This window comes from Cryptotermes secundus, unplaced genomic scaffold (genome assembly GCF_002891405.2).
Source record: "Cryptotermes secundus unplaced genomic scaffold, Csec_1.0 scaffold40, whole genome shotgun sequence".
Taxonomy (NCBI): Eukaryota; Metazoa; Arthropoda; class Insecta; order Blattodea; family Kalotermitidae; genus Cryptotermes; species Cryptotermes secundus.
The window spans coordinates 341300-366922 of record NW_019730583.1 but is presented as its reverse complement, the minus strand read 5'-3'; the positions used below and the strand labels follow the sequence as shown (position 1 = coordinate 366922).

The following is a 25623-nucleotide window of genomic DNA, read 5'->3' as shown; positions in this document are numbered from 1 at the left end:
CAAAACAACATAGATAAATCAGTGTAGAAGTGGTAACGCTATTGAACCAGTTCTAAAGCAAAACTAATGTAAATATGGACAGGAATTTTGCGAACCAAACATAGGCATCACAGTCGGCTCACCAAATCCAATATAATAGCAGAAATTTTCCCGCAAAATTTGGAATAGCTAATAAAACATAAACATACTTAACTGCAGGATTCTTATTATATGCAGCAAACCAAAATTACGCCTAAAATAATGGAGAATTTCAACAAATGACACCATGCCCTACACTTCAGTGCCACAGAAGAAAACAGGAGTCAAAAGCATAACCAGATTTGAACCCAACAAATAAATAACAAGAGATAGAAATCGACATATACAGAAAACCAGATATAGCAGACAAGAATAAATAACAACTTATATCATCCAGGCGAACAAAAATAACCATATTCGTAAGCTGAATCTGTGGGTTGAACATATTGTCCCTAAACAATGTAAATACCACAAAGAACTTACTGCTTTCATCGCCATTCCAGAAAACAGTGGTTGCAAAAAATAACAAATAACTTTATAATCAAAGAACTTTATGAACAGATTGAAAACAAAAAGCGAACCAATAAGAGACAGGTAACTAAAAAATAAAAATAGACTACAGGTACATATTGGAGCAACCATATACTCACCATCACGAAACTATTCAAAAGCACGAAAGTTAAAATAGGATTTAAAAGTTAACAATACACGAAACCTACGCCACACAGTACAAAGTGAAAATACGAAATAACAGAAATCTGTAAACTTCCATATCGCAACTGTTAAACAAATCCTGCATGGGACAAACAGAACGTTACTTTTACATTAGGCACAAAAACTTACGTAACATTAATAACAATAAATACGGTTTATGATATGAGACACATATCCTAAATAATGTTCATCAGTGCGGTAAAAGGGAAGATATTATTGAAACAAGTAGACTCCTCAAAGAAGCCAATTAATCAATATAAGACAGAACCGCTTACCAGGGAGACAAAAATTGGAAGGAAAACTAATAACCTCTTTGAAATAAAATTAATCCTCATAAAGAAATGAAACCTGTCCTTTAAGAGTACACGTGCGTGAGCGTCGCTGATATCTAGTCATGTGAACACTTTCGTTCACACAGGCCAGTAGAGATGCCACAAGAGACTATCAAATAGGTAAAGTTGATATAATTTGTAAAATATTATGACATATAGACACATTGCCAAGTAACAGCTGTGTAAACAGGCGACAGTGAAACCGCCGTTGCTAGGGAACAGCTCTGTGGACACGTTTCCCTCCCCGGCAACGAGAGGACACGCAATAGTGGAAGAGACGTTTTATGTGCGGTCCGTGCCGCGGCTATGTAACGAGGACTAGTAGTTCAGACGTGGCTCTGCTCTCAGAGGCACATCTCAAATCCCATGAGAGGTTCTTTATTCCAAATTATCACTTTTATCGGACTGACCGCTTCCCAGGAAGAAAAGGCGGAACTTCCGTTGCAGTGAGAAAAAGCATTCCCGACTACCATGCATACCTGCCTCCGCTTGTTTCAGTAGGAACCACAGGAAGTTGTATACCGATTGATAATAGTAAGTGCTACTTGCAATAGTATGTAAGGCACCAGGCCACGCCTGGAATGATGCAGACATCACTGAGCTCTTAGGCTGTAGGCAGTCGCTATTTGCAGGAGGTCTGAATGTTAGACGTCCATTTTGGAATATTGTAGTTTCCCAACCACCATAAGTGAAACTACTGAATTTACTGCATATAAATGAATATGAAATTTCAGCATCACAGTGTCCCACTGATTACTCTCCTAAATGGTGACATGCTCGATATTGTTGTGCACAAGAAAGTCCTGCTCTCAGAAGTCATTGTCTCTGACATGCTGGACTCAGATCACCTACCAGTCGTTTTCAACTTGTCTGAACATGTTAGAACTAGGGATCTTTCGGACGCGGCTGACAAATTCACAGACTGGGAGCGGTCTCAAAGCCTGGCCTCTGAATTAATTTAACCTAGAATCCAAATTAACTCTGGGGAAGAAGGCGATAAAGCGGCCCGCAGCTTTACTGCCTCTATAACTTCGGCGTACAGGCTGTCGACAAGCAAAATTACACTCTCGGATCATAATAAGGACATACCTTGTCTGGACAGTCTCCTAAAACATAAGCTGAGGTTAAGGAAACTGTGGCAAGTAACTCCGGGATCCAGCATGTAAATCTGCAGTTACTAGTAATTGGGGCGCCGAAACCATCGGACGGTTGACCAATAGAAAGGCACTCGAATGGTGGGAAACAAAAAGTAGGGAAATATGAGGTCACACCTCAAGTTCTGTGGCCTATTGCGAAATCGTTTATGGAAAGGATGGACCAAAGGCACCAACCGCTGGTCAAGGCCTTTTAGGAATAACATATCAACCGAATGAGAAAACCATCATGATTGCGGATTGTTTAGAAAACCAATTCAAATCGCATGACCTGTGTGACATAAACCATGAGCGACGGGTGGGAACTAGAGTCCAGGATCTGCTCACATCTGTAGACGATACCCCGCTAGGAAAAGTAAGGCTTTCTGACATACATAAATTAGCAGATTCATTGAAATTGAGAAAGACTCGTGGACTTGATGGTATTCCAAACGACTGGCTTAGGCATGTTCCGAGAAGACCACTGGTACATCTGACACATTTATTTAATCACTGCCTTCGGCTGTCCCATTTTCCAAAGCCTTGGAAGGAAGCAAAGTTATAACGTTACCGAAACTCGCTAAGGACCCAGAATTCCCTCAAAATTTACGTCCAATTAGCCTCTTGTCCACAACAGGCGAGCTATTCGAGAAAGTTATTCTGAAAATAGTCCAAAGGCATGTTGAAGAAAGAGGCCTGCTTACTGCAAGCCAGTTTGTTTTCCGTGCCCGTCATAGCACGACACTTCAATGTGCGAGGCTTACGGACCACCTCACACTAAATTTCCGCAATAATACTATGTCTGCGGCTGCTGTATTCTTGGATATTGAAAAGGCCTTTGATACAACATGGTACCTTGGCTTGCTATGTAAATTATCCGAATTCAGCTTTTCGATCAGTCTAATCAAGCTTTCTCGGAGAAAATTTAAAATTTAGGTTGAAGGTGAAATAATTACGTCAAGAGATGTACAAGCAGGGGTGCCACAATGTTCTGTCCCGTTCACCACATTGTACAATATATATATATACGACGTATATGATACGCTTTAAACGCCTGGTGTCTATCTATTCTCTTTGCTGATGAGACCTGTATACGGTATATGCGACAGGCCGCAAAGAGGGTTATGTTCTCAGAAAGCTAGAGCGAGGTCTCGCTGGTATTGAGACGCGGTGTGAGCGCTGGAACATAAAAATCAATGAAGATAAGACTCAAGCCATCTACTTTTCTCGTAGACTTAGGCCCCCTGAGGCTCATCTTACATCGAATTGACGGAATATCTCCTTCGTCAGTCATGTAAATTATCTCGGTGTAATCTTCGATAAGAGGATTACATGGAGACTTCACATAGAAATGACTGAAGCCAGGGCCTTCAGAACATTTATTAGAATACACTCCCTATTCATAAGTGAATATTTAAGTGCCAACATTAAACTAACCCTCCATAAAGCACTGAAGCACTGATTAGATCAGTAATGACTTATGACTGCCACGCCTGGGAATTAACGACAACCTCTTAGTAAAACTGCAGCGCCCGCAAAACGAGGTTCTCCGGACCATTAGAAATTTTCCAAGGCGCATACCGGTCCGCGATTTGCACGTGGCTTCCAACCTTTCAATATGTATGCGATTATATGACAGAATTGTGCGAGCAACAGGCAGAAATCGTACAAAATTACGAGAAAGAACATGTTCTCAGTATAGGACAAGGCGAAGCCAGACATAGAAAATATAAGAGGCTTGAATTTGGCGGAGGCCAAGCTTACGACCGTTCAAATGACTAAGTTGCTGTTGTACCGTAAGATGAGTAAGATAGACGTGATCTGCTATCCAAAGCCTTGACTGGCAGATGATTTGTATATAATGCACAAGGAAGAATTTTTAATAACACGCTATATGTGCATACGCACACTTGACAAGGGCGAAGCCTATTCATAAGCGACAAACCCATCCTCTCGTCAGAGAGGATGTTACATTAGGACTATGACCTTAAGGGTTCAAAAAAATCTCTGGTCTTATGTCTCAAGGGGCTTGGCGCCAAGACGAAATGAGTGGTAGTAAACCACCAGTCGTGAAGTAACTCTGACTCTGACTCTGACTTTCGGCAGCGAGTAGAAGTAGAGTAGTTTATGGTGAGCAGTCTGAGAAATGAGGTCCTGGGCCCTGGCTAGAAGACCAGCGGCAGAGCAATACAGCTGAAGTCGGTGGTTAGGCCTTGAGCCGTAAGGGCGGGAGGAATAGCCCTTGTTAGAATACTGTAACCAGGCAACGCTTAGTTAGCTGTGAGTTACCAGCCAGCAAGGACAGGAACCGTTGAACACAGAAGCAGAGGAATCTGCAGCATTAGGAGCCTTTACCAGGCGACGGCTGGTGAAAACAGCAGGCTCAGAAGACCTAGCGCGTGCTATAGTGAATCGTAAAGGGTGTGAATTAGCGATAGCACTATAATTGCTTGTGGTGACGAGTTTAGGAATTAAGTAAATCCGAATAGCAATCCAAATCATTAAACACGTGACAATATTAAAAATTCAAGAACATTATAAATAGTTCACTTTTAAGCTGCGGTCGTAGGTTGTGATTCTGAGAACCACTATGTCTTAACATAAAGCGAAGTCTTTTTGTTTATCCATCCCGCACAGATGTCTTCAAACTTCAGCAAGCTGAATGAAATAGCAAAGTCAGGACACAGTTAAAAAGTGCTTTTTACATTCTCATATACAAATTATTTGAATAAAAATGTCTTCGAGGTTTCGTTGAATGTACACATTTTCAGGGCCCCTGTATACGAAAAACACTTTTTGGAATGTCATCCGTATGTATGAATCCTGCGTGCGTGGATATATGTATCGCTAGCGGCAATGCGGTTGGACAAATTTCATTCATGTTCGGTATTCAAAAGTTTATCCGTCATTAGGTCGGTTTAATATTAAGATCCTAGCTCCAAAAATAGGGGGCCCTTCAGGTGGGCGTCAGTGACCCCAACGACTTTGATTGAATTTCAGTAATTTATAGCTTCTCCCCAAATAAGTACGTGGATCGTCAATGAAGAGAATACACGCAGTAGGGGCCCAAGCGCGAAAAGTCTGTTTTGTTGAAATCTGCTGTATCAGTCGGGCAGGTATCAGTGTTCGATATTCTGTAACAATCAGTGGTCTTCTACGGGGCAACAGTTGATTTGGTTTCTAAGGTAACAGTGAAGGCCAGTCGTGTATGATAAAATGTGTTTAATGCACTTCAGCGATTCATTTGAGTGTCGTGCATTCTGGTGTCGTCGAGTCTTGGACACATCGGCGCCGGCAGAAGTTTTTCCAAGGAAAGAGGCAGACAGACATATCCTTACAAGCTTACCTTTAATCCATGTAAGACTAATTATACTAATCACCCTAAAATATTCGGGATTGAATATTTTCAAGCTAATGTAGTTTTTGGTATTAAGTAAAGTAAAAGGTAAAGGTATCCCCTTAACAGGCCGTGGAGGTCTATAGGATTGTGAGATGTTGAGGCTCCCACATTTTCTAGTTATCGGCCCACACATGGCGGTAAGGTTGTCAGCCTTACGCACCGGCCGCCCTTTACCCCCAGGAAGATTCCTGGTACTCATTTCTGTTAGAGGCTGAGTCGACCCCAAGGCCATGCGCTGGAAGGATTAGGTCAGTGGTATAAATGTTTTTCCTTAATATGCTTTTTTTTTTAATCCTTGGGAGCGCACATGCTTGACTTCCCCTTCCCACTTCGGGGCCTTATGCATGAACACATATTTACGAGTAGTGTTCTCATCATTCAGATCGGGACCAGTCTCCTTGCTAATACGTAATAGAGCGTGAGTGTTTTTCTCTGCAGAATTTATGCCTTTGCCCAGTAAACCAACAATGATGATATGGCCCATAACTAACTATATTAGAAATTAAATGACAGGGATAAGAGTTTTGTTATGATTCTTTAGCGACGATGATAATGTTCCATCGTCTTGATTCCTCCGAATGAGTAGAAAGTGAAAGTTCGTGTAATGACCCAAGCCACGTTTCCTGGAAGTAACATGATTATAAGCAGAGATTCAGTGTTAAGCTATGAAAGCCCTCTTTAAACAATAGCAGGAGGAAGAAAACCACGAGAAAATAACATTAATTTGTGGGAAGAGTACATTACTGGTTATCCTTCCTGGAAATAACGTGATCACAAGAAGATGTTCAGACTCATGCTACTGGAGCTCTCTCCAGAGAATTTCAAGGACGCGAAAGTCGCCGGAATGTAGTTCGAAAATTTGGCTAAAGAATATGCCTTAAATACTGTACAGGCAGGATCGTGAAAGCTTTATGCTATTGCAGAAATAGATGGAAGAAAAGAAAACAGCGAAGAACGGAGAAAGTGTATGTAAGATTTGAAGTTTTGACGGCGGCGACTATGAAGAATGCCGTCTTATTGGATGTGGCTCCGTGTAGATATTGTGTTAACCGACGTTTCGGAGGAACGTATCGCCTCCATCTTCAGGGTATAAGAAGTCTGCAGCCACTTGCTCACGCTGGTTCCTCGCTAGCGGATTTCTTATACCATGAAGATGGAGGCGATACGTTCCTCCGAAACGTTGGTTAACATCTACACGGCGCCACATCACAGAAGACGGCATTCTTCGGAGAAAATGTATGTTTACAAAACACTGGTAATTGGCTAGCTACAATTATCATGCAGATTCATTGTCTCAGTGAAGACTATTTTGAAAGCAAATCCTTATTTCGTCCAGTATTTCATAGCCCAGAAAGACAAAATTCCTGGGAAACCATATAGATATTATCTACGAGTAGAAGTTGAAAGTAAAATTGTGGATGTAGTGACTGCTTTCTTAAAACACTTGATGAATCAGATCATTCTTATCAAATTGACGAGGTCCAAGAAAGGAGTGGTTGTATGCAAACAACTGGCATCCACGGCTAACATCTGGAAAGATACATGTGTGTTCAGAAGGGAAGAATTTCGGTCTCATTCCAAACCATTCCCGACCGTGAAAGCTATTACGCCAGGAGAGAAAGCATAAGTTGGGAGCTTCCTCTACACTTGTCGTTAGTTATGTTCTTTGTATACAGAACACGCACAGCAGCCTCGAAGGAAACATTACAACTCCGAAGAGTTCTTTTCACTGGCCAAGGGCAGATACCTTATAATATTTTCAAAATTTAATGAGCCGCGATAGCCTGGTCGGTATTGCGACTGACTACGGGCTGGACGACCGAGGTGTCGGAGTTCGAGTGCCTGTAGAGTCAAGAATTTTCTCTTGTCCAAGTTGTCCAAGACCGGCTCTTGGGTGTACCCAGCCTCCTATCCAATGGGTACCGAGGATTTTTCCCCGGAGACAAAGCGACAGGGGCGTGAAGCTGACCACTCACCTCCAACTTTTGCCGAGGTCAAGAAAATGTGGATCTATACATCCACTCCCTCATACGCCTTCATGGCTTAGTGATTGATTAGATAAGCCCAGAAACAACTTTACCTTAGTGAAAAAAAATAAATAAAAGACCGAAAGGGACTTAGTATAAAAAGCTGCTTATTCACTTAGAGAAATACCTATACACCCCTATTTTGGTAACATCTGCGGCTTTCTGTAGGACACACCTACTAACGTTTAGCTTTACAATTCATGACAGTAGTACAAGAGAAGTAACACATGTACCATGAAGCTACTGCTGACCGTGGTGGCGTGTTGCTATTCAGGTTGTCTTTTGATGTCTCTACAAACATGCAGGTAACACGTTCTAATGTTACTTATGTTATCTTTCCTGATACATGCGAGAGCCAGAATAAAAATTCCTCCGTTTCTACTATTTGGAAAACTGTATATTATTTGTTGCAAAATCCCAAATAATTACCATTGATCAATCGTCTATACTGTTTGGTCGTAGCAAAATGGATGTAGGTGGTGATAATGTAGTAGTAAGATAGAAAAGGAAATATTGATTCACAAGACTGGGACCAGTGAGTGCCGCCGCCAAATGGATAGCACTGTTGCTTCATATTCAAGAATTCCTGGGTTCAGAACTGGTTCCGGACACCGGCTGTGCCGGTTGATGGTTTCCGTAGTTTTCGTCAATGCCTCAAAGCAAATTCCGGAATTGTATTTCAAATCAGACCACGACCGCTTCATTCCACACTTTGTCTCTTTCGTTATTTGCTAATCAGCCTTTTACTCGGCGCCGTATGGGCCCAGTCTGAATTACTGACGATATCAGTAAATCGACCATAAAGAAATAAATAATAAGTAAATGAATGGTGTCAGTGTGCGCGCTAGAGCTGCAGCAGATTCATTTTTGCTAGTGTGGAATAAAGACTTTTACTTGATTTCTTAGCAATACCAAAAGGACCGTTAATGTCTGGAGAGAAGGATACAGTGGAAACCCATTCGTCTGGGATAATGCCCGGTGGTTCTTGTGCTAAAGATTTGGGAACAGTGCAGCTCAAGAACTAACTCAAGAAGTGAGGCTTTTCGAATCGTATCTTTGAACAGGCAAGGGACCAAAGCAAAGGAAATGTACTTCCAACCGATTAAAAACAAACCGGTAGTTATCAGTGCAGAGAAGAACAAAAACGGCCCACAGTACGCAGTATATTCCATCATTTTACCGTGACTGCAGGAGCCCTTTCGTCGGAACTTCCTGGTTTATTTGAAGCCGACAACAGTGGAGATTACCAGTAATGGGTATAATAGTGAGAAATCTCCAATTTGCACTGTTTCAATAGGAATTTTGAGTAAAATGATGTTTGATAATTAGTAACTAGGGGTCATTGGTCACAAGAAACTGGCAGAAGAAGAGTTCTGTTTTGTGGCACTTAACGCCATGCAGTCTTTTGAAAGTCGACCGACGTTTCGGAGGAACATGCCACCATCTTTGTATGCCTCTGAAACGTCAGTACATTTTGAACGGACTACACGGCGCTATATCCTGTAAGATAGAACTCTTCATAACCACCGCTGTGAGAACCTCAGATCCTACACAGCGCTATACCCCAGAAGATAGAACTCTTCATAACCACCGCTGTGAGAACCTCAGATCCTACACAGCGCTATATCCCAGAAGATAGAACTCTTCATAACCACCGCTGTGAGAACCTCAGATCCTACACAGCGCTTTACATGAACAGTATCACAAAGTTTTATTACAGAGGCTTAATGTGTAGTAAGGCATGTCAGCATAAACGTAGGACAGTATAATCCATGTTTCTGTTACATTAGAACTTAGAAAATAATACAGATGAAATTGGATTAACTGTATGGACATAATGACTGATGAAAGAGTATCGAAAGGACACACCGAGGAAGAGCTTAAAAGATGGAATGTCTGTACGAAGTTGGAACAGGCTTGGTTGCCTATATCATGAAGTAAGGTGAATGTAAATGTGTCCCTATGCTTAACTAATTAAGCACTAGGCCATGAAGGCGTATGGCGAGTGGATCAATAGATCTACGAATAATTGACCTCGATACCAGTTGGAGATATGTGGTCAGCTTCACGCCCCTGCTGTTTTACCCCCGGGAAAAGAACCTCCGATGCTTATTGAATAGGAGGCTTGGTGGGCCACAGAACCGGTCTGGATGACGTAGAGAGGAGAAAAGTCTTGCCTCTACTGGGACTCTAACTCCGACCCCTTGGCCGTCTAGCCCGTAGCACCACGAAGTAAGGAAAGTAAGAAGAAGAATGTATTTTCTTTCTGCAAAATAGAAGGGTTATCATCTTTCAAATAATTCCATAAGTAGCCTGTACCGAAGGAGTCGGTATAGCGACGGGCTACAGGGCTGAACGACCTGGGCTCGATTCCCGGCAGTGCACAGCGTCCAGACCGACTCTGGAGCCCACTCAGCCTCCTATCCAGTGGATACCGGGGGCTCTTTCCCGTGGACAAAGTGGCAGGGGCTTGAAGCTGGACACTCACCTCCATATAGTGCCGAGGTTAGGAAGAATGGAGCTGTACCTCCCTCCGCCATATGTTTTCATGGCATAGTGCTTAACTAATTAAGCACAGGGGCAACTTTACCTTTGCCTGTACCGAGCAAGATGACAGGCGGTAACGCTTCTCATTTGTTGTCTGCAGGTCGTGGCTACTACTCCCGGTCGGGACACCGACTACCCCGTTTGAGGTCTCTTCTGTTTTCTTCCAGTTCCTCCATTCGAATTCCTTCCACATCCGTTCCAGTTCATCATTTAGTAATCCTCGACGCTGTATAGGCTGACTTACTGACAGCCTCGTTAGATAACCCACAAATAAATAACAGATTTATATTTAGGCCCGTTATCAGTTTTAAGGGTAGAGAAGGCATAAGGGTCTCCTATAAAATTATGACCATTTTATTTGAATACTTTACTTAACCGTCGATCCACTCCCCCATACGAGTTCATGGAGTAGTGCTTAATTAGTAAAGCACAGAGACAACTTTACCTTTTTTACCGTCGCCCCTAGAGTTGTGTCTGGGCCTACGTTTTCTTTGTGCGAAGCTAAGCGTGCTCAGAATGTCTGCGCAGTGGGGCCAAGTATTGAACTTGTGGCACGAAGATAAATTATTTATAGGCCTATAACTAACTCAGTGGATAGGGCTACCGTAATCTTTGTATCCTGAAACGAGACAGGCCAGATTTGCCCCCCTCCCACCGCAAAGGAACATTTTCAGCATCTGTTATGCGTACTGTCCCGTTGGATTTGCGGTAAATAAACAAAGAGCAGGCGTGTCCACAGTAAACGCCGTCCATGAAAAGTCAAATGATAAATAATCATTGTTGTGTTAAATAAAATGAATTCTAAGCAACCCCCCCCCCTAAATAGTCGATTGTTAAAAACAAATATTGTCATCAGTAAAAAGCAAGACTGTCGTTTTGACTGAAAGCGTGACAAAATTGTGTTCTGAGGCAAACCGATACGACAGTTGTGACACAGATTTAGAGCGGGACATATGGTCGCCCTGTCAGTGGGTCAGAATCCGCCTCAAGAATCTGATAGTTCCCCAGCTACTCAAGACAATCATGAAGTGTTATACGTTTCATCTAGGGGCACGATTTGATATATTTTTTTTTGTGGTAGACCATTTATGGGAATGATTTTATTTGCGTAGGTACTCTGTTTTTATGAGAAATTTAATATGGTTTGTATTTTAGCCTAACCACAATAAAAATAAATTTGGTTTATTTGTATATTCAATTCCTTTCTTTACTTTTTGTTTAATTGCTTTTCATAATACAAGTGTGTGGGTCCTTATCACATCAGGAATACTGTGTATGTTGCAGGCGACGATCAAGGAAGGCTTCTTGATGAAGCAGACATGGTCTTTCCAGCGTTGGAGGCGCCGCTACTTCAAGCTCAAGGGGCGCAAACTTTACTATGCAAAAGACACCGAGGTGAGGAGAGTCCGAAATATGTATGTAAACCCGTTTTTCTTGNTAATTGGTTAGTGTGACGGACCAGAATGAAAGACCTTAAACGTTTTTCTTGTATTTGGCTGGTGTCCTGTTGTAAGAAGAACATGCGCTTAAAGTAATCGGCTTTTGTCTAAAGCACTTTTTGATGTAAAGGGAATCTTTTTACGATAGTTGAATTAACGACTTTTTAATTAGTGCCCTTGAAATAATAATATGATTATCTTGAAACAAGAGAAGCCGTGCGTATGTTGTCAACACTGCTAACCACTCTTACTAGCCCTACATAACTAGTTGCAGTCCTTATATTAAGATATGCGTAGAGTTTTTCACTCCTAGAATTGGGCGTGTTTGTGAAATTTCTCCATTCGCCGTGGCTTCCATTTTCATATTAACATACCTTAAAGATAAAGTTGACTCTTTGTTTAATTAATACGTCAAGTAGACTTGTGGAGGTATAGCTCCAAATATTCTTATCCCCTGCCCTAGATGGTGGTGAGCTTCATGCCCCAGTCGCTTTGCTCTTGAGGAAAGAACCTCCGGCATCCATTATGTAGAAGGCTCGTTGCGTCCATGGGCCGGTCCGTTGGCGAACTTGCAACGAATCCATTTCGGTCGTCCAGCCCGTAGCGACTCGCAGTACTGACTGAGCTACCTCCTCATACTGTGTTTGATCTCATTATTGCTTCAAAATTGATGAGAAATACACTTTAATTTAACACTTTTTGACTTGATGAATGCCATTCAAGGAACCCGTCTCTGTCACTCTTAACAATTTCTAATATTTTTTATCTCATTTATGTCTTGTGGTTATGTAGGGGGTTGTCAGTTTTTCGGATAGGTTTACTGCCTCGACCTTCAGTGTAGTATTTTCCCCTGAAGAATGACGTAAGAGGTTTCTCTGAAATATTAGTAACCACCCACGGTACTACATGACGACATTACCCCATAGGCTGCAATCTTAATTATCGCCGCCCCTGCCATATGAACTTCAGATCCCATCGACCTCTGCTCTGCAGTGGAAGCTGGGGTAAGAGGTGTTCCCTATTTGTTCTGCGCCTGTATGTCGTGAGATCAATGCCCACAGTGTTATCCTGCCTTCAGTGTGCCCGTCTGTATGTCTTGTCCGCTGCTTTATTAATTGCTCTGTTCTGGTGCTTGGGAGACACATGTATGGAATCCATCAGCAGAATGACGGCTCCAACCGACCTCACTGGCACATAAACGTCTGCTTGTCAATATCAAGAGAGCCTTGAAGTTTTCAGGGCGGTGAATATTTAGATTGTGGACTTCTGGATCGTGACACCGTGTAGTCTTATAAGTTATTATTACCGTTCCATGTCCACGCACGATACTGTACGGCATTATAAACCAGAAGACCACTATCTAAATATCCCCAAGACTTCATAATTTAACAAGAAGTTCTGGGAAGAACTAATCGCCTACTTCCTTTGATGCGACACGGATGGCATAGAAAACGACGTTTCCAACAATATTTCTATTTCTGCATATGTATTCGTTGCAACGGTAACGGTATTATCGAGCCGTTGCCTAGAAACGATAAGTTTCATAAAGATTCAAAAGTATATGGTGGGAACAGGATTCACGGACAGCACGGTAATCTCATAAGTCTACTTTCGTTCTATCAAAATAAGGAAAGTAAGATAAAAACCTGAATCCCTTCATACTGGATTTTAAACCATGCTCAGAAACGGTTTAGACAGTGGCCCAGTATACATGTCATTTTATTCGTTGTTTTGTATAGCTCTGGTGTCTGATGTACGTTGTCATATCATTATAGGTTACCATAAATTATCGCTAGAGGTTTGTATGACTAGAAATCTGTGCAGTAGGAAAGTAGGTTTCATGAATTCGGCTCGTAAATCCTTGTTACTTTGCAGAATGTGTAATGCGTTTTAAGATTCGAATTCTGGAACTATCACCAGGTTCTGTAATCCGTACCATATTGTCACTGCAAGAAAGTCACTTGTGGTGACACCTTTAACCCAATACTGGCTGTTATCTGTCGGTGCTCAGTAGATAACAAGACGTGAAACACGCCAGCAAGCGAAAGGAAAAAGTACCTATCGAACACGAAAAAGACCGGGGCTCAGAAATTTTATGCGCATGAAGAAAGGACTGTTCTCTTCACGCTGGAACCGTGTTATAGGTTTCTGAGGCAGTTCTTCCCCTAGATCTGAGGTTTTCATGCCGATGAACAGTTAGGCATTGATTGTGGTCCTCGACGTTATTTTCTTTATTGTTTGTTTAACGACACTTTCAGTGCCATAGAACATTATTGCTTGCAGCCATACGACGATGATAACGAAATGGAATGGATATTGTGACAAGTCTAACCGTTGCTGGGCAACGGGAGGTGGAACGAGTTACCACGAAGACAGACCCTTGATAAACGGTCGGTTGCCAAGTTACGCAACAATAAGGAAAACGGTGTTTCTCCGTGCCGTGCCGAGTAGAGCCGAAGCGAACTGGTTGCTACGCAGCAATAAACAACTCTCGGCAGCGTTCCCCAGCAACGCCTGTAAACACGACGTTTACGCAACAGTGAAGCGAGGTGGGTTTTCGGCTGTCCGACTGAGGGTTTATAAGGGCGACTGGAATGCATAGGGGACGAAAAAGGAAGTCTCAAATCTGAGACAGTACGTAAAATATCCAGCAACGCCTGTAAACACGACGTTTACGCAACAGTGAAGCGAGGTGGGTTTTCCGCTGTCCGACTGAGGGTTTATAAGGGCGACTGGAATGCATAGGGGACGAAAAAGGAAGTCTCAAATCTGAGACAGTACGTAAAATATGGTCGCGAGTCCCAAGGGACTCGGACCCGAGTAAAACTGCGCTGGCAAGGGCCAGCAGCATATACAGAAGACAGACCCGTCCTCTCGTCAGAGAAGGCGCCCCCCAGAAACAAGACCGTAATTGTCAAACGGCAATAATTAATATCTGGTCATGAACCCCAAATGGGGCTCGACACCAAGCCTTACTGACTGACTGACCGTCAGTCGCAATGTGACTTCGATAGGAATTAAGATTAAATTTGTAAATACTGACAATGAACTTACTAATACGGACTATGACTGATAAATGACAGACCCGACCTCTCGTCAGAGAGGGCGCCCCAAATGGACAGGACGGTAACTTTCATATAAGAAAAAAAAAAGACACCAAGCCAGACAGACTGACTGACCGTCAGTCGCAATGTGACTTGGACTTGGTAAGGAGTTGAGTTGAATTGTAGGAGCCGCCGAAGACAGTTAGTATTCGGGGTATCCAGTATGAATTGAAGTCCAGCAGCTACGAGTTGAGTTGTATCGAGTGAAGGGAAATGACTACAGCAGAAGTAATTGTGAAATTGTAAATTGTGTAAGTGTAAGAGCGAGTGTAAAATACATTCTCTACATCCAAAATGGCGTGAAGTTATTTGTTGCGTGGCGTACCCAACACGTGACAGTATGTTAAGAAGTGGCCGTGGCCTGCTTTGAGGTACTTTATCTGAGCGCACTCAGGAAAGCCGCGGTCTGCGGGCCGAGATATGAACTCGAGACCTTCCTAATACAAAGCAGGAGTGCTACCCACTTTATCGCGACGTTCGGTATATCTTCAAGGTTATGACACATACATTGTGGATGGTTACCGACGTTTCGGAAGAAGGTGGCAGTAATGTTCTTGCGAATTATGCTTAGCCACCTACGAGAGCGCACAGTGGCATAACCCGGAAGGCTATCCTCTGAACAGTTCTATTTCATTTTTACATGCCTTTCGTACTAGCAGAATGTAGTCAGTTGACAGGGTCGATGGACGAGTATGACGTCACTGGCCTGGTATTGACTGGTTTACCGAAGGGATGGCCTGCCGGATACTAATTTTGATCGAATTTCCTGTCGGAAACGAACCCATCAGCATTGGGTTGGGTCGTGACACACATGGGTACCATTGACCCACTTTATTCATTTACAATTCCATAGTTTACAGAACTCACTTTTGCTGTTACTGGCCAGAGTAAATTATGTTTTCAGTTTGCTGTACTTAGTTAATAAGTACAATCATACTTAACGCTGTCACTGTTTTTGTATGTGTTCTCGTAACAACTTTGGACCACCTCTGTGGTCTAGTGGTCAGAGTTCCTGGCTACAGATCCAGAGGTTCCAGATTCGATTCCCAACGCTACCAGATTTTCTGAGAAATAGTGGGTCTGGAACGGGGTCCGTTCAGCCTCGTGAGGATAACTGATTAGCTATTTCAAGGAAATATTGGCTCCGGTGTAGAATACCGAGATTAACGGCCGTGGGAATCTGTTGCGCTCATCACGTGACACCCTCTATCCGCAAAAGTCGGCACTAACTTCGCCGACAAGTGGCGGTCGCTCGGTCGGTATAGTTCGTTTGCGGAGTACAGGCTACGGAGTTTGTTCTCATAACAACTCTGGAACCATTTTTTCGAATTAAATTTTTTTATGAATTCTGTATCGCCGGAGGTCATCCCATCGCCATGTTCCTTTAATTACGTACCATTAGGACTATAAACATGACCACAGTGGTAGCTTCTTCTTTCGTTCATTTATTGGGTTCGGACATCGTTACAGTGACACTTCCACTTAAGTTATTCACGGCTTAATGCGCATTGCTTGAGATTTTGCCTTCGGCTAGCCTATATGGATTCAAATAATACAGAATGTCTAGAAATTTGTGTTTGTCGTGCTTTGTTATGTCGAATGTTAAATCGAAGAAGAAAACTTAAGTACAAAAGCGACTATTTCCTGTTCCAGAACTTTAGTATCTGCCAAAGTGTGCCACAAAGTATGTGCAAGAAAAACTTATCTTCTAAACCACGATTCACAGAGAAATAGAACAGAAGTATTTATATCTGCTCTCATTTTATACTGAAAGTAAGGAAGTTGTTAACTTAATAATATTAGATACAGAATGCTTTGAATATTTTTATAAGAACTTTATCTTCTACGCCGTAAAGTGAAATGCTTATTCTTGGCCGCCTTTTCGATAACAATGATATATATATTTTTTTTAGCTACAGGGTGATTAGAATAGGTTCACAAGAAAAGTTATTCTATGAACCAAAAATTGTATATAAAAATAAGTGCTTAAATGAATGTTTCGTCGAATTCGCGTTGAATTTTAACGGGCACATTGTTAGTGAAAGAATTCGAAGCTGTTCTTGTGCAAGTATACAGGCGAAGTGGAGGTGAAGCTCCACGTATTCTCAGCTTCACAAATAGAATAAGACGGCGAGCTCACCCGAACTAACGTTTCAGAGAAATGTATTGACAGGTTGAGCAATGTCCAACACATGTCGTACGTGGACCGACCTGGAATCGATCCCGGGTTCGGACCACGCCCTCATCATCAAATTGTCTGGGTGGGCCAAGGTTTTGCAATGCTAATATAAAATTGTGAAGACGGGGAGGGGGTGGTTGCGGTGGCGCATGCGCCCATGGAATTGATTGCAACCCCTTCACTAGGGGAGAGCGCTTCACTGCAGCGCGACCGTCGCTCTCGGCTGGACCAACGCGAGGCGGCTCCGAGTAACCTGGGGACCTGAGATCGTGACATCGTCATGGGGCTCACCGCGAGCACTCCTCATCTCATGGACACGCGTGAGTAACCTGAGACGTGACTCCGTTTGAAACAAAATTACCCCTGCGTCACTACAGAAATGTCCAGCCTTCAGTTTAAGGCACCCTGTTGAACCTGAAGGTTCATCACCATCACTGGAGTCTGCCAATGGCCACGACCGTAAGCCGTGATAGGAATACTGTGTTCTCTGACTATATGCAGGGCTTCCCGGAAGTTGTTTATGTTATCTGTTTTTGTTATGTTTCTTTAATAATGCTGTCAGTAACTCATATTATAGGTTTATATAGCGTCGAATGTTAGGATGATAATGAACAATGAATTGTAAAGGATGTGGAAGGAAGCGGTCATGGCTGAACTTCAGTATTGTCTCAGAATTTGTCTGGAGAAACTGAGCAGAATCACAAAAAAAAAAAACTTGGTTAGGCCGGCGTCCTGGCCCATATTCGAATTGGTCTCCTTCCAAATACAAGTTAGAAATATTACCACTTGAAGCAACTAGTTCGGTGGCTGTACTGACGCATTTGTTATTGTTTACTTGTTATTATAATATGAATTACCGTCGTTGGCATCGAACCCGGAATGTTTAGAATACAAGGCCAGTACGCTAGTGCCAAGTTATTAGTGGAGACAGTTGGGATCGAACATCGGACCTATTTAATACTAGGATAATATGTCGTAAAAACAACCTAGTATTAAGAATGATTCGGTTTCTGTTTTGCAGTCAAAACTAGTAACAAATCTCTCAGTATAATGGCAACCAGTCACCTGAAGACGGGACTAGAGTCGGCTCTCGAAACGTCCGGTATATTAACTATACCCCAGACAGTGGGCATTGTATAATTTGACATTAGTATACTTAATCGACTGTTATCACATGCCGGTACCTTTCAACACGAATGACGAATTTTCGTAAGACCGCGTGCCAAAACTTAAGATCCAAGATTTGTGCTGTAGTTTGCGCGCCCACAGATTTTAGTAGCTTAAGGTTTCAATTCTTTCTACAGCGACATTGTGTAAATTGTTACTTACCAAATTTGTTAGCTTACTTTTGAATCTTAGCACCTCATGCGTTTCTGTCAGGTTTGTAATTTTTCCTCTTCAGAATATACTAGAAGCATTGCTTTCATCTGTAAATCTACTTGTGAAATCGGCTTTCATATAATTTATAACATAAAATAAAATTTTGACGAATGTATACAGACGAAGAAAACCGTTAGCAACGCCATCCATTTTTTCTGTTCGTCATTTTTTCGTTTCGTATGCATATCCTAAACGTTTACATACTATTTCTTCAGTCCACGTCCGTACTTCGACAATCTTAATCGCAGCAAATTAAGCTGGCACGAAATTCTTTAAAGATGTGTTAAGTCGATCCATTTGAACACTTCAGTTTTCAAGTTCTCCAGTTGTACAGCGTCAGGATTGTTCGTAAACTTCAGTGTTTCTTCTAAATGTCTGGATCCCTAAAATACTGAGAAGAAATTTTTGTCTTTTGAGGTGATGATCTGAGCAATCTTTCAAGGCTTGTTTCAATAATGAAAAATTTTAAAGTCGTCCAGTAAAGGAAAGTAGTACTTTGGTGTACGACTGTTTAGGACACGTTCTTTTCATGTGCTGTAATGATACTGAGCATGACGGATTTTGGCTTCTCAAAACTTTGCAGTTTCATATTTAGCCTTCTGAGGTGAGCATACAAGAGTGTAGTCATTGCGTATAATCTACTTACGGATAGCTTTGCTTCCCCCCTCCAAAAACACTGTCGTTCTAGTCATAAACTTCACAAATCTGTAAAGTACATACACGCGGTAGCGTAGTGGTTAAGGCACTATGTTGCAAGTCAGAAGGTCGCGGATTCAAATACCGATGAGGTCATTGGATTTTTTTTTCAGTTGACATAATCCTTCCGGCCGCACTATGGCCCTGGGGTTCACTCAGCCTCTAACAGAAATGAGTACCAGGAATTAAATAATTTTCCTGGGGAGTAAAGCGCGGCCGGCGCGTAAGGCTGACAACCTTACCGCCATCTTTGAGCCGATTGTCTAGATCAGCCGTGTCAAACATGCGGCTCCCATAGCCACAAAGTGCGGCCCCTCAACTTTTAGAGCTAATTGATATTAAAATCAATATTAAAATTTTAGTAAAAATATTTTTTTGTAAAGACAATTTTCCAGCAGACTAGAAGACAAGAAGTCTCACGCAAACATAAATTAGCAGGCTGTAGGAAATTCAATGTTTTGCTATTTCTAACATAATCTCTTGTGTAATCTCTCTTTTACATATTGAAAAGTTGTTTGATACTTGTCAAAAATGGCATTCTCTTGCTTTTTAAAACTGTAAGATATGTGACTTTAGGTAATTACATTGAAATTATTCCTAAATAATAAATAGAGTTAAATTTCCTTGTATCAAAATCTAATGTATATTTCTATTTTGAAGTGCGGCCCTGGACTATTATTTGTAGGGCCGAGGTGGCCCTCGGTACAAGTTGAGTTTGACATGCCTGGTCTAGATAATGTGGGACCCTCAACGTCTCACAATCCTGTGGGCCTTCACAGCCTGGTACAGGGATAGCTTTACTTTTTACTTTTACGTACCCATGAACACCGTTGTCCATGAGCAAACTATCAGGGTCTGAGTCAGCCTTTTTAAAACTCTCTTTTATTTAAGCCACTTCAAGTGAAAGTTAGTCACTTCAGTGCGAGTTCTTACGATATCTTTGATGTGACTGACACAACTTTCGTGAAAAATGTTATAATAGCTTCCACGTGGCCCGTATCGTATTTAGCACACAGTGCTTTTTGAGTACCATGCAACTAACTTGTAAGAGGTAGGCAACGGCGAGATCTACGTTTTCTTTGAACATGGTTACAAATCCTGTCCCCTCGGCATTCATACTAGGAGCCCCATCAATACTAAGAGAAACTCTTTAGGAAATATCGGTGTTAGAACCTGCAAACACATTCACGGCAGCACTATAAATATGTAATCTAGTTGTACGGTTAAAGTAGCCATTTTTAGTTTCTCATGGACATTTCTCGTTCATTTTATTTACCCCGCCCTTCACTATATGTAGACTGCTGGACAGATCTTTGATACGTTACAAAACTTTATCCTTATTTTTGACGTCTTCAAACTGTTCGGCTCACGTACTAGTCGCCCTTGCCTGATATTATATGTACACAGTTCTATGTTTGTCACGAAACTCAACTCAATAAACCAAAGTAAAGTAAAGCAGTGATATTTGCTTCACACAGTTGTTTACCATGTTTAACAATACTTTTGCTGACCTCGATACTAGGAGGTACTATATTAGAAGAACTTTCAACAAATTTTATGAGAGAATTTGTGATAAATTGGTTGTTCTCCCCCCACACGATAATAGACGAAAATTGTGGAATGCACAACGCTTTTCCATTTCTGTCAATCACGCCATACTTTTCCTGTCAACTTCGTGACTCATTTTCGGCCTTTTAAAGAACATTTTCAGAGTCTTGAAATGAACACATAAATAACCTACGGGAGAAACAGAACATTCGTTTGTAAAACTCTGAAGATAAACGCCTGGCAGAAACTCATTTGATGATGAAGATAGAAACAGCACACACAGGTACATCCGCGACAGTCGAAAACAATTTTTTTTGGGGGGTGAATCTTTGTGATGGTTGCCAAGTAAATATATTTTACATATTTGTGAAGTGCTGCATACATGAATATAAATTTCATTCTCACCCACAGACATCCACATGTAAATTATCATTTCTGTAATAACTCAGCCACAGACATGTATCAGAAAGCTCTTAATGGAGCAGAATGCTGCGTGGCTATGAAACTGCGGGCCGCACGCGGTAGCATATTTGGTTGAGGCACTCTGCTACAAGCCAGAAGGTCGTGGGTTCGAGTTCCGATGAGGTGGATTTTTTTTTCCAGTTTACCTAATCCTTCCATCCGCACTATTGCCCTGGGATCGACTCAGCATCTAACAGAAATGAGTACCAGGAATATTCTTGGGGGTAAATGGTGGCCGGCGCGTAAGGCTGACAACCTCACCGCCATCTGTGAGCAGATTGTCTAGATAAAATGCGGGAGCCTCGACTTCCCACAACTCTATGGACGTACACGGCCTATTACAGGGACTGCTTTACCTCTTTTACTTTTTTTTTACCTTTTTTCAGTGGTTCTCGACCTCTGTGCCTCAAGGCCTTGAAGAGAAGAATGATTGTATAGAATAAAATATACAAACCAAGAAATAAATGTTCATGACATTATCCGTGATTGAGTATATTTTGGGAGCCTGGATAGCTCAGTCAGTGTAGCGTCTGGGTTGCAGGCTGAACGACCAATGAATCGGAATTTCATTCCCGCCAAGGACGGACATATTTCTCTTTACTACCGCGTCCAGATTGGTTCTTGAACCCATCTAGTCTTCTCTCAACTGGGTATGAGGGCTTCTTTCCCCGGGGATAAAGCGACTGGCCCCTGAATCTGACTACTCGCCTTCATCTAGTGACGAGGTTAAAAATGCATGGAGCTATACCACCACTCCCCATATATCTTGATGACGTTGTGCTTAATTAAGTACTGGGATAACTTTACCATAACATTTCCAAAGTTTATCGTCAGTTATTCTAATGTAGACTTTTCTTGGTTTGGAGTTCAAGATCGGCGGCGAAATACTATCGAACGATACCATAGTTCCGAGCAAACTGCAGCGATATTTTGTCATAAAATAAGCATACCCCAACGGAAAATATGTGAACTACAGGGTTTCCCATAGGTCTGTTAACTGATTCGTAAGATGTACACTAAAATGCATTATAAATATAAATAAAATTCTACAAAATGAGATCCTTCGTGTTCACTGTACAACTCACAACGCTGTGATACTGTTCTGAAAATTGACTGGCAGGTTCAAATTTAAACATTCCCGTTGATGCAAGATGATATTTTAGGTTAACTGACTTTTGGGTCACTCTGTCTTTCAAGAGACTGACAAGACTGCATTCGAAACAGACTAGCAGTTTTGGAAGGAAGGCGAAAATGCCTGATAAGTTTAAGTTGCTTCTTATCAAGTGACAGAAATTATATCACAACAAATTAAGCCACACACACACACGCATTTTTGTCCCGGGTCCCTTGCCGTTGTTAGGGTAGTACTTGGTGATAAAGTCGAACAAACAAGAATGCCAAAATTCCTCTTAATAATGATACAATTCGAAGAAGAATATAAGGTATGACATGCAACATTGTCGAGAAAATATATATTTTTTTAATGGCTCTTCCAGCCCATTCAGGGCCCTGATCTCTTATTCAGTTCCGTAATCATTTTTCACAGACGGTGGGACTCCTTGGACGCGTGATCAAATCGTCGCAAGGCCTCTACCTAAACACAGGACAACACGAACAGAATAAACTCATACACACCAAGCATCCGTGTCTTAAGTTGGATTCGAGCCCACGATCCCAGCGTCTGAGCGAGCGAAGAGAGCTCATGCCTTAGACCGCGCGGCTATTGTGACCGACAAAAAAATATATCTAACAATCTTTATAATTATCAGATTTTGCTTTGCAAGTTGGCGATTCCACGGGTGTTGGGCGTCAAAGTACAGCTGCGAGCACTTGTCCGCTTCATTCACGAAACTGAAGTAATTATTCTGTATTTGTGCGGCGTCAGAGATTATCAGGATACACAAGATGTCAAGGTATGCTTCATACTTTAACTTTGTATTTATAATGTTTAGAACCTTCCTGGAATTCGTGTATGGGAATTGATAGAGTCGGTGTTCCATCCATCTTCGTATGCACTGATAGCGACGTCTCGGTTGTAAAGCAACGCGATCCAAATATAATATCTACCCATTGCTTTCAGCATAGGGATGTTCTTGTTGGACGCCATTAGGGATCGACATGAAGTTCGTGTTAGGCCGAGTTGTAGGAATACTTAATTTTGTGAAACAAAAATCTCTAAGGACCCAAATCTTCTAAGAGCTTTGCAAAGCTGTGGATTCACAATACGAATGTTTAATTTTACACACAGAAGAAGGTTATTGTCAAAAGGAAAGTTTTGGCTCTGGTATATAAACGCAAGGAAGAGACGCTCCAGTTTTTAACAGTAAGAAATAATTTTATGAATAGCTTATCTGCACGGTGAATATCAGCATTCAAGAGCGACATGGGAAAATTCTGACTTCTATGGATAAGCTACGGGTATAAACAAAGCAACAAACACCGTGGTTTTAGTCCGCAAGCGAACTATACCGACCGAGCGACCGCCGCTTGTCGGCGAAGTTAGTTCCAACTTTCCGCTAAAGTCGGCGCTAAAGCGACGGGTATGGCAGGGAAGAATAGTCGTCTGGAAAAGTGGAGATGGCGAAAGTAATCTTAAATACTTCTGCCTCTTATCCCCAAAACCCACACAAAATGAATTATTGACCTTGTGGTGTAACATTTGACAACTGTAAAACAAAATACCTAGCGCTATTTCCGTCTTTCACTATAGATAAATCCGGCTGTATAAGGAATCCGTACCAGTGACGTCGGACTTGCATGGTTTTACACTCTCCGACCAATAGCTGGGTTCCACTTCAACTGATCACACTCATAGAATCAGACAAGCTGAGTAATCTCTGGATATGTTCCGGATTTCTATTAGAGAATATGATTTTGAGAGCTCGAGAGGGAGGAAAAGCTATGGCATTGCCTATGAAGTGTTCTGCGTCCTACGAAAATGGGGCTTCTCAGTACTTAACAGATACAAAACAAAAGCTCCGTGGCCTATAGTCCGCAAACGAACTATACCGACCGAGCGACCGCCGCTTGTCGGCGAAGTTAATGCCAACATTTTGCGAATAGAGGGTATTGCGTGGTCAGCGCAACGGATCCCCGCGGCCGTTGATCTCGGATTTCTAGACCGGAGCCGCAATTTCCTCGAAATAGCTTCTCAGTTACCCTCTCGAGGCTGAGTGGACCCCGTTCCAGACCCACTACTACTGCTGAAATCTGGTAGCCCCGGGAATCGAACCCGGGACCTCTGGATCTGTAGGCAGGAACTCTGATCACTAGACCACAGAGGCGGCCACTTAACAGATTAAAGTAAAAATAAAAATAATTGAAGAGACCCCGCTGTGTTGAAGATGAAGTGGGAGTCACGGATACTTCCTAATATCAACGAACTCTTGGAAATAAAATGCCAGACTCGAGTGTTAACATTATTACGCCGGTTTGCAAAGTGTGGGTGTTGCGCTTCTGGAGAGGGGCGGAATTTTCTGGGAAAGTTCTATAATAGAATTAAGTTGGTTGTAATTATGGAACTGTCGGAGATTGATTGTTTAATTTCCTGCATTCCTACTAGAATACAACTGTAGCAGCTACGAGGATGCTCGGTTCCATTAAAAGCTTTCTTCGGCTGTTACGTCTCTTGCTCTGTGACTTATCGGCATTTCGAGTTGCCTTGTCACCCTGCTGTATCACAACAATCGGCACTCCTTGCCACTCCGTATACATTTGTAACCCGCCCATTCCGCTGCGCCATCTTACAGCATTGTGGCGTACAAAACTATTTTTGATAATCTGTTTAAGTGTGCAAAATATGATAAAGTTTTGGTGCTTATATTAAATTTCTTACTGCTTGGAGCCATTTCAGTGTTGGATAATTTTTTAGTACTTAGAAGAGAAAAAAAACATATTTTTAAATGTATTAGGCAAATCAATGAAGGTCTGACTTCCTTTCATGAAAACATGTTTATGCGAAATTGTTGTTGCTGCCATGAAACAAAATGTCAGTCGCGGTTGATAACAGAATATGAACTATGAGTTGCCAGTTTATGAATGACACAGCGCACTAAATCAGGCTTGTGAAATGTGCGGCCTGCGAGCCCTTGCGAGCTGTTGTATTATTGGCGAGTAATATAAAACTCCGTTGCTTGTTAATGTGTTGGATCTAATAACAGATACAACAGCCATTCTGCAGCCGCTGCAGTCATGTTCTGGAAAACAAAACTGTATAATGTTTTGTACTTTATCGCTGCACCAAAATTTACCATTCCTTTGCGATGCCGTGTAGGAATAAACACAGTTAATCGGATAAAGTTAAATTTAAATTCTGGAAACATGCAACCAAATGCATCGGTTGGCAAAGGAACAGATAGAAATGAAATACTGGAAGTAGTTAATGTCCCCCGTTACCGAGGGACTATTGCGTTATAAATTTGATTTAGATAGGAAGTAAACCCCTTCAGTTTGGCTCGCGCTCTGATGAAAGTTGTTGACCCCAGCATTAAACATTCTTTTGAAATTATTGCAACTGGGAGTGCGATTAATCGCACAATTAAATTATTTCAGCAACGCCTATCAAATCCTGATAAATATAAATCGATAAAAGCCTCAGGTATGTTGAGTTTAAAAATTAAAAACTTAAAATAAGTTCTGTATACA

The 25623-nt window shown here is 41.9% G+C and overlaps 1 protein-coding gene across 7 annotated transcripts in view; it reads left to right on the top strand.

The window, feature by feature from the left end:
* The window catches only part of LOC111866321 (diacylglycerol kinase eta), a 163455-nt gene that overhangs the window by 21591 nt on the left and 116241 nt on the right, over positions 1-25623 (top strand). For 6 of the 7 annotated variants that reach the window (XM_023855151.2, XM_023855152.2, XM_023855157.2 and 3 more), the window contains exon 2: positions 11456-11566. In XM_023855151.2, the coding sequence (XP_023710919.1) occupies positions 11456-11566 (111 nt within the window). Of the gene's footprint in view, positions 1-11455; positions 11567-17106; positions 17214-25623 lie in introns of those variants that run through there. The other variant, XM_023855155.2, reaches the window with a different exon arrangement.